We start from the raw sequence: 18,095 nt of genomic DNA, 5'->3' as shown, positions 1-18,095 counted from the left end.
CAGGTGTCATTAGCAACAAGGAGTTGGTGAAAGTTGCGTACAGGACCTCTAATAACTGAGTTTCTCACCATTCCTTGAATTTGTGATGTTTTTCTTGGGCTCTTCATATCAACAACCTGCAGAGCTGAATGTTGCCCTGCTGCTCCAGGAAAATGTCATCATAAAGGAATGCTTTTAATATTTCTGCACGTTTTGCTGGGAGCGTTTGTGTTGCATAACGTGTACACACACACACACACAAAACAGGTAACAACATGACCTGCCGCTCACATTCATACAGCTGAGTTTAAAGATTCATTTTAGAGCCTTCGTATTTTTCTGTTAACTCAGTGTATTTCTCCCGCCCCTCTCTGTGTCTCTGTCCATTTTTAATAATAAACAATGTTTTTTATTTTTACCATCCTTTTGTCTCGGGGGTCTTTACTGCACCGTCATGTCATCAGTGTGATTTATGTTTATCAGAGGTGGAAAGAAATCAGTTACATTTACTCAAATAATCAACGTCAGTACAAGAATTTAGAGAATTAAGAAGAATTTATACTAATTTATTTATATATATACTAATAATTTTTTCTTCTGACAGCTGTACTTTCTGGTTATTTTAATACTGGTTTATTTTATGATCAATGGACACATTGCTGCTTGTTCTAAATAAATAAAATCCATTCTTCTTCTTATTATTATTATTATCATTATTATTATTATTTTGCTGATCTCAGTGGATGAATGGCTCACTCTAAGCTAACGAAAACAGAATTTTCAGGCGATCTACACTAAAGAAAACCTACTTATTATATATGTAGTATACATATATACTATATATTGTCCTGTCTCCCACACACTGGATCTTTAAAGGAACAAAATTCTGAGAATGAATGTACTTCAGAGCTGTTTTTTTGATGTAATGTCAACTTAATGGTGCGTTCCAGGCAACCCGTAACTCGTGTTTTCACAACCTGTAACCCGTCAAAGTGCACTGGAACGGCAGTCAAACCCGTAACTTCCCACCCGTGAACTTGTACCAGATTGATGTACTCCCAGTTACGCTTTCTGACGTCACACAGCCCTCTAAACCAATTACCTTACTGCCCAATGGCAGCCCTGTGGATGCGGTGTTGATGCAGGTGATACGTGGTGAGAAACAGACATAAAATAACCCTAATGTTAACGCATTATTGGCAGCCGCTCTAACAGCTGGTTTCCAGTGCAAGAATAATCAATACAAAATACGTTTCCAAACACACAGATAATGTAAAATAAAAAGTATAACAGCATCTGTGACCTTGTGCGCTGTTTTTCCTCCTCCGTTTCGCTCAAATGAGCAAGGAGCAGGCGCCTTTGGCGATAGAAATATTGGGGAAGCACAAACATACGGTTCGCCATGTTCAACGTTAAACAGGAAGTAACTGGCAGTTTGCCATAACTTTCCTGGAACGCTACAAAGTCGTAACTCGTAACTTGAAGTCGTGACTTACGAGTTCAAAAGCCTGCCTGGAACGCACCATTAATTTGATCTTTGACAAAGCTGCCTCTTAAATCAATCAGAGCACATCTCATCTCCTGCTGTCTGACAGGTCAAATGTTTCACGTGACTGGTGGAGAGGCTGCTTCTGTCTGGTTCAACCATCCCTGGCCTCCCTTCACTTTGCCGTCCGACGCTTCATCTTCCTGCTTCATCGTGCTCACCAGGTCCGTGAAAGGCCTGCCCTGCTGACGGAGGTGCAGGTGGACGCTCCCCTGGTGTCCTGGGTTGTGGACTCTACACATTCAGATCCAGCACCATGTCACCTGCACAAGGTCCCTACGACCCTGCATCAGCGAGGAGGAGGCTACATACAGACAGAACCACCTGCGACAGGTAACAGGAAGTTTGCAGGAAATAATGAGACACACTCTGAATGAACCGCACAAACGTACCCTGAGGTTTGATATCGTACACACACACCTATGATCCTGGCAGTTAACCTCTTTAGATTTCGGATTAGCACCTTGTTGCTATTTGATTTGTTATTTTTGATATTTGCGTTCGGTCTGCGGTGACAGCAGCACCCTTGGGATACATGAAGTTCCTCTTTTGATTCATCAGTATTTTTCCCCCCTGGCTGGTTTCCACTGAAACAATGAATATCTGTATAGTAAGGCGTGCGGCTTCGCCCCCTCCTCACCTGCCCACTTGTCGGAACTGTAACACACCACCCTCCCGTCTCCTGTCAGCTCCGGAGCTGTGTGACTAATGACACCTATTTCCTTTACTGTAAGAGACTTGATAGTTGTGCAACAATCCAATAAAAACTTTAATCAGATGTGATGAACATTAAGTGATGTTCTCCTGCAGCTGATGTTTCACCTCCTGTTCATATGACCTCATACTGCACTAGTCATCCACCTTTGCTCCATCCCGTTTACAGAGAAACAGGATCTGAATAATTCCTGAACTAGAATACAGACCTGGGTGGACCTCAGACGTCTGATGATGTAACGTTGTGCCTGCAGCAGGTGTGAGAGCTCTGAAGCTTCAGATCAGTAACATCATGTCGACTTTGTAAACTCTTTCTCTGGTTTCAGCCGGCAGAACATTAAAATAAAATGTGGAAAATAAATTCTCTAACATTTATTTATTTTACTGTTTTATTATCCGTCTGCATGTTTCAATCAGCAGCAGCTAATTTTCTGTCTTTCATGTTAATGTTTAAATCTCGTGCTCTGATCCAGGATCAGATCCGGCCCAGTTACACCAGAGTGGGTGAAAGTCTCTGACCGGCTCAGGACGCCATGCTGGATCTGCTGCAGTCGCGTGACTGCAGGTGTGTCTGTGTGGAGTGATGTCATCGTCCAGTTCATCACATGTTAAACAGACAGCTCTGTGCTTAGAGTTCCCAGCATGCCGAGCAGCAGCAGCAGCGTCAGGTCCAGCGGTGCTTGGTGCGGCTCGGCAGAGGCGACCGGCAGCAGGTGAACTCTGTGTGTGTCAGAGATCATGTTTCTGGCGTCCTGCAGCGCGCTGACCGCGGCCGCACTGGAGTTCAGGTCCCCGGTGGTGATCAGGTCGAACATGCAGGCCTGGTAGTACACGTCTCTGGCAGGAAGTAGCGCAGCGCAGTGAGCCTGGGCGGCGGCAGAGGATGATGAGGAGTAGTCCAGCGGTGGGCGGAGCGTGTTGAGTCTCTGGGAGGCGGGGCAGCCCCACACGCACAGCTGCAGGTCCTGCTCAGGCCCAAAGGCCTCCACGATGCCGCGCGGGGAGCGGACAGACAGGCCGAGTGAGCGTCCGCTCTGGCGGACCACCAGCAGCGTGCCGATGTGAGCTGCTCGGATCTCTGCGTGACGGCCAGGGCTCTGAGTCCGGACCATCAGGCTGTGATGACCTCGTCGCTCACCACTGGACACCGACCCGTCGGCGAATGCAGCGGGGACGTTGTCGAGCTCGGCCTGGTACAGCTGCTGATCAATGCACTGACGCCAGTTCTTAAAGATGATGGTGATCTGAGGAGAAACAACAAGTGACACGTTTGTCTTTTATTGGTTTGATAGTTGGATTTATTCATTTCTCGAAGGCTTCTCTTTATTTGTACGTCGCTCTGGACAAAATGAGCAGAGGCCTGTGAGAATAATGTCTCATTTCCATTAGAGCTGCACAGTTAAGCTAGACTAGTCCATAGCCATTGGTAGCTTTGTCACCTTCTACCTATGCCAATCCTCAATGCCTATGTGCAGTTTCACATAGATGGACCACGTCAGTGAGTAGAAAAACGTGGGACAGACAGAATGACTGACTGACAGAATGACACACTGACAGTTTCCGTGATTATGTACAGCATACCATACCATGACTTAGTCATACCAAACATTAGAAACAACACCAACATTGGTCCACAGGGGGAGCCACAGCAATCGGTCGCATTTTAGCCATTTTGAAGCATTTTTCTGTTGTTATAGCGCCACCCAGTTGCCAATTAGAGTTACATTTCTCCAGTCACCTTGAGGCGTCCTGTTCTACATATCTACCAAGTTTAGTAAAAATCCATATGGCGGTTAGGCCTAGATAAGAAATGAGCTCTCTAGCGCCCCCATTTTGTTTGATGGGGTCAATAATGGAGGGGTCCCCTCAGATTATGTGTGCTCATATGCCTACAAAGTTGCGTGGTGATGGGTGAAACCCTTGAGATGTTCTACACCTTTATGTGATGAGCCACGCCCTCCGCAATATTCATTGCCTTATAGAAGCTCAGTTTTAGTAAGTTTTCCAACTTTTGCCAAGAGGGAACTTTAGATATTGCTCCCTAGATTATGTTCACCCAGTTTCATGCAGATCGCTCAAACTTCCTAGGAAGAGATCCATTTGAAGTGTTTTTCAAAAAATTCAAAATGGCGGAAAATCTATATAAGCGGAAGTTATGGGTTCTTGAGGCAAATGTGTTCCTCCTGAGGAGAGGCATCTCTGTGCAAAGTTTCATGTCTCTACGACATACGGGGCATGAGATATGCCCATTCAAAGTTTGACATTTCAGTTGGTTGCTATAGCGCCCCCCTTTGGCCAATTGATGCAATATTGCTTCAGGCACAGGCATCTGACCAGTCCACTTACTGTTAGCGATCTACGCACACGACAGCAAATGTTTGCATGGTTACAGTCTATTCACACTGACCACCTGGGAGAAAGAGCTTTCCACTACATGACACGGGGATTTCCGGAGCCTGCCTGAGCTGAGGTTGCTGTGGTCATTAACTGGCTTGTTGACTCGCAGGCTGCCAGAGCCTTTTCTACAAGGGACGTCCTGCACAAACCGGCCATTTTCAAAAAGCCGAACTGCTGTCCCAAACACCTTTTTTGGTATTTACTCAACCCAGATTTCTTTTCAAATGGCAGCCTGCAACATTAAACTGTGCTCAGCTGACAAGGTGCAGAGGCTCCTCTGTTTGAGTCGGATGAAAAGATTCAAGGAGTGTCCTATTGAAGATGATTGTCACTCTGGCAACCAGCTGAGAACCCTGCCTACACTGACCGTTAACATTCCGGTATTCAGGGCATACAGACCTGACATATGTTTTTAGTAGCTGATAATGGCCGACTTTTAAACAGCAATGAAACACTTCAAATTAAATAACTTGAAAATAAAATGAAGAAGCAGGCTGTTGAACAGACAGACTAATCACAGGTCTAGTGGCAGAGGCAAAGTAGTTAAAGGACTCTGTACACCCTGATATGTCAGTTATCACATAGCCACCTGTCAGCACTCGCCTGGCCATTCACACCTGCAGCACATTTCTCTGCACCGGTCAGCGACAGATTCTGCACCTCTGCCCTGTTCTGATCACATGCACAGCTCTGTCCCTGTTTGTTTGTGTGTCTCTGTGTGTTTGCATTACTCACTATCTGTTTAGACACAACTGACAAATATGAGGAAGCACAGCATTTATCATTTATCCTCATCAGATAATTTATGGCATATCTAATAAAGCCTGAAACTGTGGGTGCAGAACATGTGTCTGTTTTACGAGGAGGCCCAGGGTGTGTGTGGGAGGTCTTTCTTGACAACGTGATCCGTGATGTCGTCAACACCAAGCACGCGAAGACTGTGGCTGTGGTGGATGTGTTGTAGGCTCTGAAGAGGCAGGGAGGCACCGCGTACAGCTTCAACGGTTCAATAAATCCGTGGGTAATTAAAATCCAAAAATCTGGCCTGCATTAAATTTAAGTTGTCTAGGCAATGTATCTAACAGGTCACACTATATGAGGCTATTTAATACGCTATTAATTAATATATTTATTCATTTGGCATATTTCCCAATTGACTTTTTGGTTGTTGATATTTTCATCTGTTGGACAACCACACGTGATACTGGCCACAAGCAGGCATATGCTGGCTAACGTAAACTCTGGTGTGCAGTGGACAAACTTGAGAAAAGGAGCTGATGCCAAAAGTGAGTCGAGTCGAGTTGAATCGAGTCTATCTGGACCCTGCAGTGGAAATGAGGAGACAAGCTGCAGGTGCATCAGGTGATTCTGAAAGGAGTCGAGGCGGGGGCGTGACCAGTGTCGCACTCTCTGACATCAGATCTGCGTGACTCACCTTGGTGAGTGCTGTGGCATGCACCGCCCCCCGTGTTGGCGCGCTGGTGGCCTGTACATACAAGTACTCGTTGTCTATGAGAGGCCACGCCCCCTGCACGGCACATGTTTGAAAGTCGTCGTTGAAAGTCCGAACATGTGGGTCTCCGAACACGCCACAGTGCAGGTACTCTGGCATCCGGCCCTCTCTGGAGAACAGGCTCCTCTCGTAGAGGCAGGCATCCCCCGACAGCGTGCCCTGAGGCGGGGGTCGCGGCTGGACGGTGGGCCCCGCCCGGGGGCAGCGGTGCTGGATGAGCAGGTCCTCGATGCCCTGAACTGCAGAGTGGTACGCCAGGTCACCACGACACGCCCGTGCCATCCGCCTGGTGCACATGGCATAGGAGCGCAGGGCGCTGCAGTAACCAGCGTTCACGGCCTCCCTGCTGAGAGCTGCTCCTCCTGCACCTCCTCCTGCACCTCCTCCTGCCCCGCTGCTGCCCAGGTCCAACGTCGCAGCCACAAAGTCAGAGTTACACCTCAGGATCCGACAGGAAGCTCCGACTGAGGAGAGGAAAGATTCAAACATTAAAACACCTGCAGCTGACCTGAGATCTGATCAACCTGATGATGTCATAGTGATGTCATCATAGTACACATACAGTCTGTGTTACAAACCAGAGGGGGAAATTATAATGCTGATATTCTATAGACCACACTAATTGATGGATCGATGATTAACCAGTAGATTAATGACCAATGAAAATGATCACTGGGTGCAGTGCTAGTTCTAATAAGAGGTACTGCCCAGCTGGATTATGGGAAATGTAGGATCCAGTGTCTTTGTGAAAGAGTGAGTTAAAGGCGCTGTATGTAAGAATGTGGCCAAAACGGTTACTGCACTCAAATTCAAAATACTGCCGCGAGTTGTGTCTGCCCCCCCTCCCCTACAGATTCGAGGTTGCTGGACAGCGGCATGCTGGAGACTGATTTGTTTGCCCACGGACGGCTGCCGTGGCAGGGCCGTGTCGCCGCATCCTTGACCGTTTGAGCAAGTCCGGCTTCTCTGCTGCTAACGCTGCTGCCGGGATACAGCGGAGGAGGCTGCTAATGCTATGTACCGGGACACTGCTAACGCTGCTTGCCGTGCTGCTGTAGCTCAGTCGTAACTGTAACTGATGCTGAGACTCTACTGACTGCGTGACTGGTAGACGGCGGAGGGTGGCGCAACAGGCCAAAACACAAATTCAAAACATAAACATGATTTGCGGACCGTAAAATATTTTTTTAAATGCGAATATTCTGGCTGTACTATTGTTGTCGGTGAGATCAGTATGTTATATGGACATTATTCCTTAGTCTCTGTGACATATTGGGAGGATTTTACGACTATTTGCTTTAGATTTCTTACATATATCTCCTTTAAAGTCCTGAATTAATCATTAAAGAAGAAACTCAAGTCACAACTTGTGTAAAAGTCTGTTCGTCCACACTTTGTTTTCTGTTTGTTTATGTTGTAAAAAACAACAACAAAGGCTTTTATTTTGAAACCTAACAGGCATGAAGTTAGCTTGTAGCCACGTGATGCTAACGTGTAAAGTGGCTCTTGTTTCTGTGTGTTTATACCTCCAGGTAGACTCAGCTGGACCAGCAGCAGAGTCAGGTGGATGCAGTGTTTCCATGGTAACGCCGTGGGCCGAGGCTCCATCAGCAGACTGAACCCAGGACGGGCTCACAGAGATCACCTGGACCCTGACAGACAGACACAAAGAGAGAAAGACGATGATGTTACTGGTCCCTCCTGATGTCTGTGTCATGTGAATGTACAGAACTTCCTGTTGATGGTTTCCTGTATTTCTGTTGGTTGTGAGTGACTGAAATAAACCACACTGACTCTGGTGCAAGCAGCTGTGAGGCTGCGCAACATTAGCATCACAGCTTCCAATAACTGCAGACATGCACGTGAAGTTCTCTGTTTGAGTTACACCGTCTCTGTGTTTCTCAGTATGAAATCAGTTCACACCTCACGCCTCTTCATGTTTCATATTAATCACCATTTGCTGACATCATCAAACAGCTCATGGAGCTGCAGCAGCGTCTGATACAGATTAATGTGCTGGTTTCAGCCCAGTCACCTGAGGAACATGTTGTCACTGGACATTTCTGCAAACCACAGAAACATTTCGACATTTCATAATGTATCATATCAGTATTTTTAAAGTGATGTTGCTATGAGAAGGTGGCGGGGATGGTGGATGCACTTGCATTTGTGTAGCAGGTAGCGTGTTTCTAGTGTTTGAACCACTCGAAGCTTTTACACTACAAGCCACATTCACACACACACTAATACACTCATGGCCCGAGGATACTTTAATACAAGCAGACTGGAGGAACCGGGGATCGAACTACAGATCTCGCAAGTAGTGGACGACTTGCTCTACATGTTGAGCCACAGCCGTCCACATTGAGTCACCTCAGCGAGACGCCTCCTGCAGACCAGTTTGGGAGCAACAAAATACAAGGAATGTTTTTTTTTCCAACTGGGATTGTCCCCCAAAACCATATATTTGAAGCCAAAACACAATCTTTTCCTCACCATAACCATGTGTTTTTGTGCCTAACATTACCACATGTGAACCACAGCAATGAGACACAAAGTTTAAATTCACCACATAATATTGTGCAAATGCAACCTATCTGGGGTTTACAGAAATGTACAATGCTAACATTGGGTTGCTGGTTTTGATCTTACTCTGGATCCGATTATCACATGGAGCATGAGAAAGCTGGTTATTGATCAGAACAGTCTCCAGGTTTCTGATCAGCAGTTTCAGATGTTCTGAAACTGATAAATATTAATAGTTTGTGTTGATTCAGCTGTCTGATCACTGAGGAGGAAGCTGTGAACTGAACCGTGTTACACTGACAGATGTTTCTGTTCATTGATCTGATGGAAACGTTCAGTTAGAGATCAAACAGACGGTCGATTCATCAGAAGAAGTAAAAATGCCTTTGTTTCATATTAACATTTTTTACAAGTTTTACATCAGAGTCCAGTTTGGTTTGTGGACTGTTGATCAGTTTGGGCTCCAGTCAGCTGATCATTACTTTTAATATTTTCCTGAATCTTCAAAATAAATAAAAACCCTCAGTAGAGGTGACATCAGTGACGTGAGGCCTACCTGCAGAGCCAGTGTTGATCCTCACTGACAAACTCATGAATTAAACTTGACTCGCTCCAGAAACATCACAAACGCACAGAAGAACTCTACAAACAGTTAAAAATCACACACAGTCTGGTGTGTGTGTTGTAACTTGGACTCTCGTCTGTTTGTCTTTTTTTCTCTCTCTGCAGAACAAACAGCAGCGGGCCGAGGGGGCGGAGCTTACTGTGGCGCTGGTTGGTCTTAATCATATCTCACAACCCAAATCTTTTCAAGTGGACGCCCCTGCAGGGAAATCTTATTATTAAATGGGGATCTGTGACCTAATGTGTGTCAATATGGGGGTCATGACACAAATAAAGTTGAGAACCACTGCTGGATATCATTCATCACATTTCTGGAAGGACCAATGAAAGAAAAACTCAGTGAGAGATGTGAATGGGAATGCAGTGTTTTCTGGGAAGAAGAACTCCCAGAGACATATAGTCTAACACCTGGCTATATAATGACTACATACTACTGTGATTTACAGAAGTAGGCCTAGTCAAAGTTTTAACACTTTGAATGTCTCAATCGATGTTTTACTTCACCAGGACTCATCTTTAAAGGTCCAGTGTGTAAGATTTAGGGGAATTAGTGGCATCTAGTGGTGAGGTTGTGGATTGCAACCAGCTGAAACTTTTCCCAGTTAGAATCCCTTCCATGTTCATTTTTCAGGAGGCTTTCACCAGGAGCTGAATCATCTGCAGAGGTCTCTTTCTCTCCAAAAAAATGCACCAGTTTATTTAAACCAGTAAAAACACTGAATAAAGCCGTTTCACATTTAAAAAGTAAGCCTTTTCCTGATGCTGCTCGTCATGGAGAGGCTGCTAACTACAGTGGCCAACACAAAAACCTGAATGTCCCTATCTAGAGTCAGTGTTTGGTTTGACCGCTCTGGGCTACTGTAGAAACATAGCAGTGCAACATGGTGATCTCTGTAGACGAGGACCCGCTCTTTATGTAGATATAAACAGCTCATTCTAAGGTAGTGAAAACACAACGATTCTTATTTTCAGGTGATTATACACCAAAGAAAACATACTTATTATTATACTACATTTCTGCCAATATATGGCCCTAAATCCTACGCTGGACCTTTACAGACCCGGTGAAATAAAAAAATACACATCTTCCTAGTTCTGCTCTTGTGTCCCTGTGTTAATTGATCATTTCTCTCTTGTCAAATACATATCTTTCCCTTTTCTATAAAATAGCTGCACTTTTCAACACAATGTGACTGAGGTCTGTTCATTCATCTCTCCCTCATCCTCCTCCTGATCTAACAGTGAGGGAGGTGTGTGTGCAGCCAAGAGTCTGCTGTAGCTCCAGGTTGTGCTAAATTCTAAGACCGCCCATGTTTTAGAGAGCTGATAAAATGTAGAGGATTTGATTTGAATCCCTCCTGTAACGGAACTCAGCTTTAAAGGGATAGTGCACCTAAAAATGAAAATTCAGCCATTATCTACTCACCCATATGCCGAGGGAGGCTCAGTTGAAGTTTTAGAGTCCTCACATCACTTGCAGAGATCCAAGGGGAGAGGAGGTAGCAGCACGACTCCACCTAATGGAGGCTTATGTCGGGGCTTCAGGACACTTGGATCACTACGGACGAGCAGTATGGAGATATTTTGTAGTTTCAATTATGTGTTTTTGGACGTTTGAATCTGGGGCGCCGTCAGCCTCCATTAGGTGGAGTTGTGTTGCTACCTCCTCTCCCCTTGGATCTCTGCAAGTGATGTGAGGACTCTGAAACTTCAACTGAGCCTCCCTCGGCATATGGGTGAGTAGATAATGGCTGAATTTTCATTTTTGGGTGCACTATCCCTTTAATACTCTGGTCACTGGGAAATGAGTCACAGTACAGAAGCTAAAAACATAAAGCCTCGTAGATTCTCATGTAAATAATGTGCGTGGGCTGGGGAGGGATGAGGGAAGGGGACATGAGCTCCCGGAAACGTGAGTTGTTAAAATTTTCAGGTGTCTAAAGTATTGACAATATGCTATTTTTTTTATAGATTATTTTTTGGGCTTTTGCCTTTAATGTCCAGGACAGAGTGAAATGGGGTGAGAGAGAGAGCGGGGGGGGTGACATGCAGCAAAGGGTTGCAAGCCGGAATCCAACCTGCGACCGCCGCAGCAAGGCATCGCCTCTGTACATGGGGCGCCGGCACTATCCACTACGCTACCAACGCCCTGACAATATGCTATTTTTGCTATGCACTTCTATTTCTTTGTATCTTTATCATGGATCAGGCATAAAACATAAATATTATTGATTTATGATTCATGAAAGAATAGCATGTGTGCTAAAAGTAGCTGATAGCAGTTAGCAGCTAACTCGCGAAATAGGAAGATCCAAGACCGTCTTACCCTCTGAGCAGAGGCCGTGATCAGCTGCCATATAACAGCGATGGTTAATGATTGTTGTTACGATGTTATGCCATTGTTATTGTTTACAAAGGGCTTTCAGCATGTCTATTATATGTCAGCAGTAGTATTTGTAGTAGTACTAAAAATACCAAGAGCTAATAAGAAAACAACACATATATAAAGAAGTTAGCTAACAAACAATAAAATAAATAACAAACAATAAAACAACGGTATGTGAAATAATACAGTATGTGGCGCCCTGGGCGGCTGCATATGTTGCACATGGGAAGATCAGCCGCTGTCCGTCAGTGAGCTGCAGAGCCAGGCTCGCTGTTTCCCTCAGTTTCCAGCCTTAATGCTAAGCTAAGGTAACTGGCTGCTCTGAGATAACGCTGAACTGTTCCTTTAACATGAGTCAGTGACAGTCAGCTGACCTTTAGTCCTCTGTAACAGGTGGGAGGGGCTCAGGGTCTGTAAGTGTGTGTGTGTGTGTGTATGTGTCTGTCTTTTGGGGGGTATGAAGTCTAAATTTAAATCCCAGTTGCCCCCCATAGTTACACACACACACACACACACACACACACACACACACACACACACACACACACACACACAGTTTGTATAGGCTACAAGCACAAACACATTTAAACACAGTTAATATATTAAATATATTTGTATCGTTAATACCTGTCCACAGTTTAAAGACACTTTATGACCATTATAATTATATTTATATATACTGTATATATATATGTTTGTGTTTCTCTTTAAGTGTTTGTATATCTTATTGTACTTTGTGTGTAATCAAACTGACAGAAATAAAAAAATGATTCCTAATATTGTTATTTCATTCTGGTTTGTCACACAGTAACTGGTTTTACTGGTGCAGCTGTTCCCTGTGTACAGTCACATGTATTTCAGGAGGAGTGACGCCTCCTCTGCTGCTGTTTGATCTGAGGGGAGGCTCAGTGACTACAGACTGTAAACCACCTCACTCTCTTTGTTCCCCTTTCATGGTCCTGTTCATTGAATATTAATTCATATCAGTGATTTTATTATATACACCTTTATACATATATATGTTTGATAAAGATAAATTAAGGGAGAAATTAGATAAAGAAGTAACAGATGAGGGGTCTGTGTCCACTAAGTATTTACTTCTCTGTGCCGGCATCTTCAATAAGGAGAGAACGTATGTGGCGGCCTGGAGAAATCGTCTTTGCATCTTTTTTCAGAGCACTTCGGCTCTTTTTATGCAGCTGCTCTGAGCGCTTCTAGTTGAAAATGAACAAACTTGTCAGAAAGGCGCTGATGACATCACTGCTGCTGCTTTATATATTGTCCATTCCAAGCTGTATGAACCTATCACAACAAGGACAAACCCCTTATTGTGCCTCGAAGTCCCTTCTTTATGCTGCCTTTGCATTTTTACACAGGACCAAACAACGGTGGCATCATGACGCTCAAGTGTGAGATTTTAGACAGCATGCCAGTGTAAGTACTGAATGTGTCCGGGCTGCCAGATTTGTCCGGGGTCCCACGCTAACTGATGACGTCACGTATTATGATTGGCTTTATGGCAGTCATAAATCCTGATTGGTTGTAGCCATGGTTGTGGCTGGAGGTTTGAGGAAATGGTTGTAACGTTAGAGAGTTTGAGGAGAGAAATTAAAATAATAAATCGAAAGTTTTCTCTTCAGCTGTATGCTGAATGAAGTATTAAAACATTAACCTAACAAGCGGTAAACATTAACGAGATTGGCTCGGTTTGGATTAGCCTTCTTTTAAGTTAGCATTAAGATAACGGCTAGCGGCTAATAATAAAACGGCTAAAAAGAAGAGAAATGCATAACAAACATAAGAAATTACTATTAGATCGGCTCGGGGTCGGAGGGCGTCTCACAAATGTACAATGGCGGCTGATCACGTCCTCTGCTCTGAGGGTTAAAATCTCCCAGACCTCATTGTTTTCCCATTTTGCGGCCATTTCCTGTTCTTTGTGTTTGAGTTAGCCACTAACTGCTATCAGCTGCTTGTTAAATCTCCTGCAGTGGATCGCACATGTGACACATTGTCAAAACGTCACACCCGCCCCAACTTCCATCATCATATGCCACAGAAAAGTCCATTTACTGGAGCAGATCAGCCAGACGCTAAATGTTGCTGGTGAGTGTTGTACTTTTGTCAACCCTCTGCTAATGTAGTGTTACGTTAGCTACCTAGCTAAGGTTAGTGTCAAGATATTGTTGTCATAGAAACGAAACCCTTTTTTTATGAAACGCTCCCTGCCACAGCTTTTCCGCTGAAGAAAAATGCAATGTGGCATTTCAACAGAATCTGAGCACCAGACGCATCCTGACTTTAATCTAAAACACTGGAGCCTACATTTCCCACAATGCACCTTAGTAGAGTCTTTCATTACAGCGTCCCTGCCTGTAAACAGACTGCAGACTTCTCATTTAAATGACGTTTCAGTCAGAAAACAGTGAAATAGTTTTATCCTGTTCACTTGTTTCAGGGTTTAAGGACTCGATAACAGAAAGTATTAGTACATTATTTTATTTATATGTAAGTATATATTTTATAAGTCATTACTATAAGTTATTATAATAAGTGCAACTGTGGAACAGCAAACTGACCTGAAACATGTAAAGGCAGATTCGTCTCTCACCTTCAACTGATTCAGTATCAGAGTTCGTCCATGTCCTCAATCTGTCCTCAGGGAATAATCCAAAAGAGGGACTTGAAAACCTGCAGGTCTCTCCGGGACTCTCTCCAAGTCTGTGAGGTCGGTTCTGTCCCACTCTGGGTTCTGGTCTTTGCCTGGCGGAGCGTTCACAGCTGACGTTTCTAAATAAATCACCAACAACCAGCAGCTGCTGCACGACAACTGTCTCACACACACACACACACACACAGACACACACACACACACACACACTGCAGTTTATTTTTATTTCAGACCTCCAGGAAGTTGAAACTTTATTTAAAACCTGCAGTTTAACAAAGAGAGAAATGTTTTGCTAAATATTAATAAATAATTTATACATGCTGTAAATATCAGTGACACTCAGAGGTGGAAAATAACTTAACAATACTTAATTTTAATAAGTATATTTTCTCTAGTATATAATCACTTAACAAAAAAGAACCATTATGTTTTCGTTACCTTAGAATGAGATGTTTATAGCTACGTAGGGAGCAGGTCTTCATCCACAGAGCTCAACATGTTGCACCGCCATGTTTCTACAGGAGCCCAGAATGGACAAACCAAACACTGACTCTAGATAGGGACATTCATGCATTTGGATTTTTATGTCGGAGGAGCCTGCTCACTCCGAAGTTGTTGAAATCTGGTACTTGGGCAGAGACTTGCCGCATCAGAAACTAACAAAATAAGGCACCCTTTAACGTCAGCATGATACGCGGCCGGTTGCTGTTATAGTTTCCTAAACCTAACCACGTGTGTTTGTTGTTGAAGGGAAAAAAAATCGTCAATTCACGGTGTTGTACGGATGTAATGCATTTGTTTTGAAAGAGACTGAATGTAAACATTAAATTTCCTGTGAAAATGGAAGTGTATTTTGAAAGAAGACAATGCATGTTATAGGCAGAACTTGACTTGGTTTCGTGCATCTGATCAGGATGCCTCTGGCCACCTTCCTTAGAGGTGTTATGGGCACATGAGTTTCCTCCGTGGGGTGTCTGGGCTCAGCCTTAGAGACAGAGAGAGGAGCTCAGACATCCAGAGGGAGCTCAAAGTAGAGCCGCTGCTCCTTTGTATTGAAAGAGGTCAGTTGAGGTGGTTCGGGCGCCTTCCGTTGGAGGTGTTCTGGGCACGTCCCACTGGTAGGAGGCCCCGGGGCAGACCCAGAACACACTGGAGGGATTCATATCTCATCTGGCCTGGGAACACCTTGGGATCCTCCAGGAGGAGCTGGAAAGAGTTGCTGGGGAGAGAGACGTCTGGAGCGCTTTGCTCAATCTGCGGCCTCCACACCCTGGTGCCAGAAAAGCGGAAAAATTGACGCTTAAAAGTAAAAGCTCATTAATTTTCTCATTTTAAAGATGTTATACTAATTCATTAACCTTGCTGAGTGAAGTCATCGGCTGTGTTGTAGAAAAGTGATCACCAACTGTCTCGTTGAACAGTTGAACAATGATCTCAGATCAGCTGGAGCTGCAGTGGCATCAGACAGACAGCAGGAGGCAGCACTGACACACTGACTGCTGATGATCAGACTGCAGCCTGAACACGAGACAAACTGTCTCAACACAGCTCATTTCAACTTGTTTCAACTGGTTCCACATTTTTTAAATAAAGTTATGTGTGATTGAAGGGTGAAGTGTGCAGATGGAGGGTGCAGCAGGGTGCAGCAGGGTGCAGCAGGTGAAGCTGTCGGCCCTTTAAGAGTGAAGCGGGGCCCCTCTATGCCTCACTGAGCAGCTCAGAGCCTTTGTTAGTGTTTAGAGGTGTGTGTGTGTGTGTGTGTGTCTCTGTGACAGACTGAGACCCTCCACAGACCACAAACCACCGACACACTCACAGAGAAGCTTCAACCGAGCGGTGAGTTCAGTTTTTATTTCAAAACTCATCAACTGATTTTATTTCTACAGACTTTATATGTTTAGGTTTCTTAAAAACTTAAGAAAAGACACAAATATTTATTTTCATAATTAATCTGATTGTCATGATGTCAACATTTCTTATTCATAAATGTAAATTTAGCAATAAAAACACCTCATTTTGTTGTTTTCTTGAGGGATGTTGAGCAATATGTGAAACTACTTTTAGTTCCATGAACAAAAAGACTTTTCATATATCTGCATGTTTTCAGAGGTCGATAAAGTACTCAGAGCTTTCACTGCAGTAGTAATACCACAGTGTAGGAATACTCTGTTAAAAGTAAAAGACCTGCATTCAAAATGTTGCTGAAATAAAAGTACGAACTATGTGTAAAAGTTAAAGTACTCGTTGTGAATAATGTCATTACCGGTGGTGGAGGAAGCATTCACGTCCTTTACTGGACTAAAAGTTCTGATACCACACTGTAAAAATACTGTTAGTGAAAGTCCTGCATTGATTGTTACTTCAGTGTATGCAAGTCCATATAGAGAAATGTATTTAAGTATTTAAAGTAAAAGTACTCAATGCAGAAAAAAATAAATCAATTTAATAAAACACAATCATTAAAATCATTAAAAGAGAAAAGCTGGAACCACAAGACGTTTCTGCGTGAAAAATGACTTTAAAGACTCTTAAAGTATTTGCCAGTTAATTTTCTAATCAATCGACTGATCGTTTTAGCTGAATTTGTATATTTCCATTTGGTTTGTGTGCACAAAATATTATAAAGTAACTATAAATCAAAGTTTTCAAAGAACAGTAGTGGAGTAAAAGTGCAATATTTCCATCTGAAGTGTAGTGGAGGAGAAGAAGAGTAGCATGGGAGTAAAATACTCTTGTAAAGTAAGAGTGCCTCAAATCTGTACTTTATGTACAGTAAATGAGTAAATGTACTTAGTTACATTCCATCACATATCAAAAAAACAACCCTATAATCCAAAGTCTAACAGCAGCAGGTGGAAGAAGTACTCAGATCTTTTACTTGAGTAAAAGTAACAATACTACAGTGAAAAAATACTCTGCTGCAAGTCAAAGTCCTGCATTCAAAGTGTTGCTGAAGTAAAAATAGGGATGTGTTAATAAGTTGTTACATCAGGGTATTTAGACTCTGACTCTTTATGTGTATGTATTCTATATTCTTTATTCGTCATTACAACAGAAGATGAGGCTGATTTTATTTGTTGTAACAAAGTCTAACTGCAGCAGCTGGAAAAAGCATTCAGAGCTTTTACCAACGCCACAGTGTGGACATGAAAGTAAAAGTCCTGCTCTCAGAATGTTACTGAGTAAAAGTATTGGCATCGAAATACACTTAAAAAAGTACCAAAAGTAAAATTATTATTATGCAGAATAATATATATATTATTGTATTATAGTTATTGATGCATTAATGTGTTCATCACTTTAAGGTGTAATTAATTAGTTAAATAAATGTGCTTTATATATTTGTAATGTTTCTGTTGAATGTGATTTACTCCTGCTGTTTTGTTTGTTTGTTTACTGAATCTGTTTTATGATCTTTTGTTCAATTCAATTTTCAAAAAAGTTTTTGTTCAAGTAAAAGAGCAAAAAACTTTCACAGAAAACTTGAACTAAATGATTCATGATGGAAACATTTCCTTTTAAGCCTGTGGATGAGCCAGTAAACGAAAAGATAAAGAGTTTTTATCTGATATCTAATAATTTTATGGAGTCGGATATTTTATCCAAAAACTAATAATTCATAAAATTTAACAAATACGACAGATATCAACATATCAGTTTAAATCTAAAGGATTTGTACATCTACACCAACATTATCTCCACACATTATATTATATCTTAAAATCTGTATTAAAATAAT

General features: G+C 43.0%; 1 protein-coding gene across 1 annotated transcript; it reads right to left on the bottom strand.

The window, feature by feature from the left end:
• Positions 1–2,610: 2,610 nt before the first annotated feature.
• On the bottom strand, positions 2,611–14,517 carry hjv (hemojuvelin BMP co-receptor). The gene is made up of 4 exons (XM_049582826.1): positions 14,297–14,517; positions 7,676–7,801; positions 6,072–6,613; positions 2,611–3,483 (listed from the first exon to the last, which is right to left on the bottom strand). Exons 2-4 carry the CDS (start codon positions 7,755–7,757, stop codon positions 2,848–2,850), a joined length of 1,260 nt encoding a protein of 419 aa, XP_049438783.1. The 5' UTR covers positions 7,758–7,801; positions 14,297–14,517; the 3' UTR covers positions 2,611–2,847.
• Positions 14,518–18,095: the final 3,578 nt, after the last annotated feature.

The sequence above is a fragment of the Epinephelus fuscoguttatus genome, linkage group LG8 (assembly GCF_011397635.1).
Source record: "Epinephelus fuscoguttatus linkage group LG8, E.fuscoguttatus.final_Chr_v1".
NCBI lineage: Eukaryota > Metazoa > Chordata > Actinopteri > Perciformes > Serranidae > Epinephelus > Epinephelus fuscoguttatus.
This window is presented reverse-complemented; position numbering and strand designations above follow the sequence as displayed.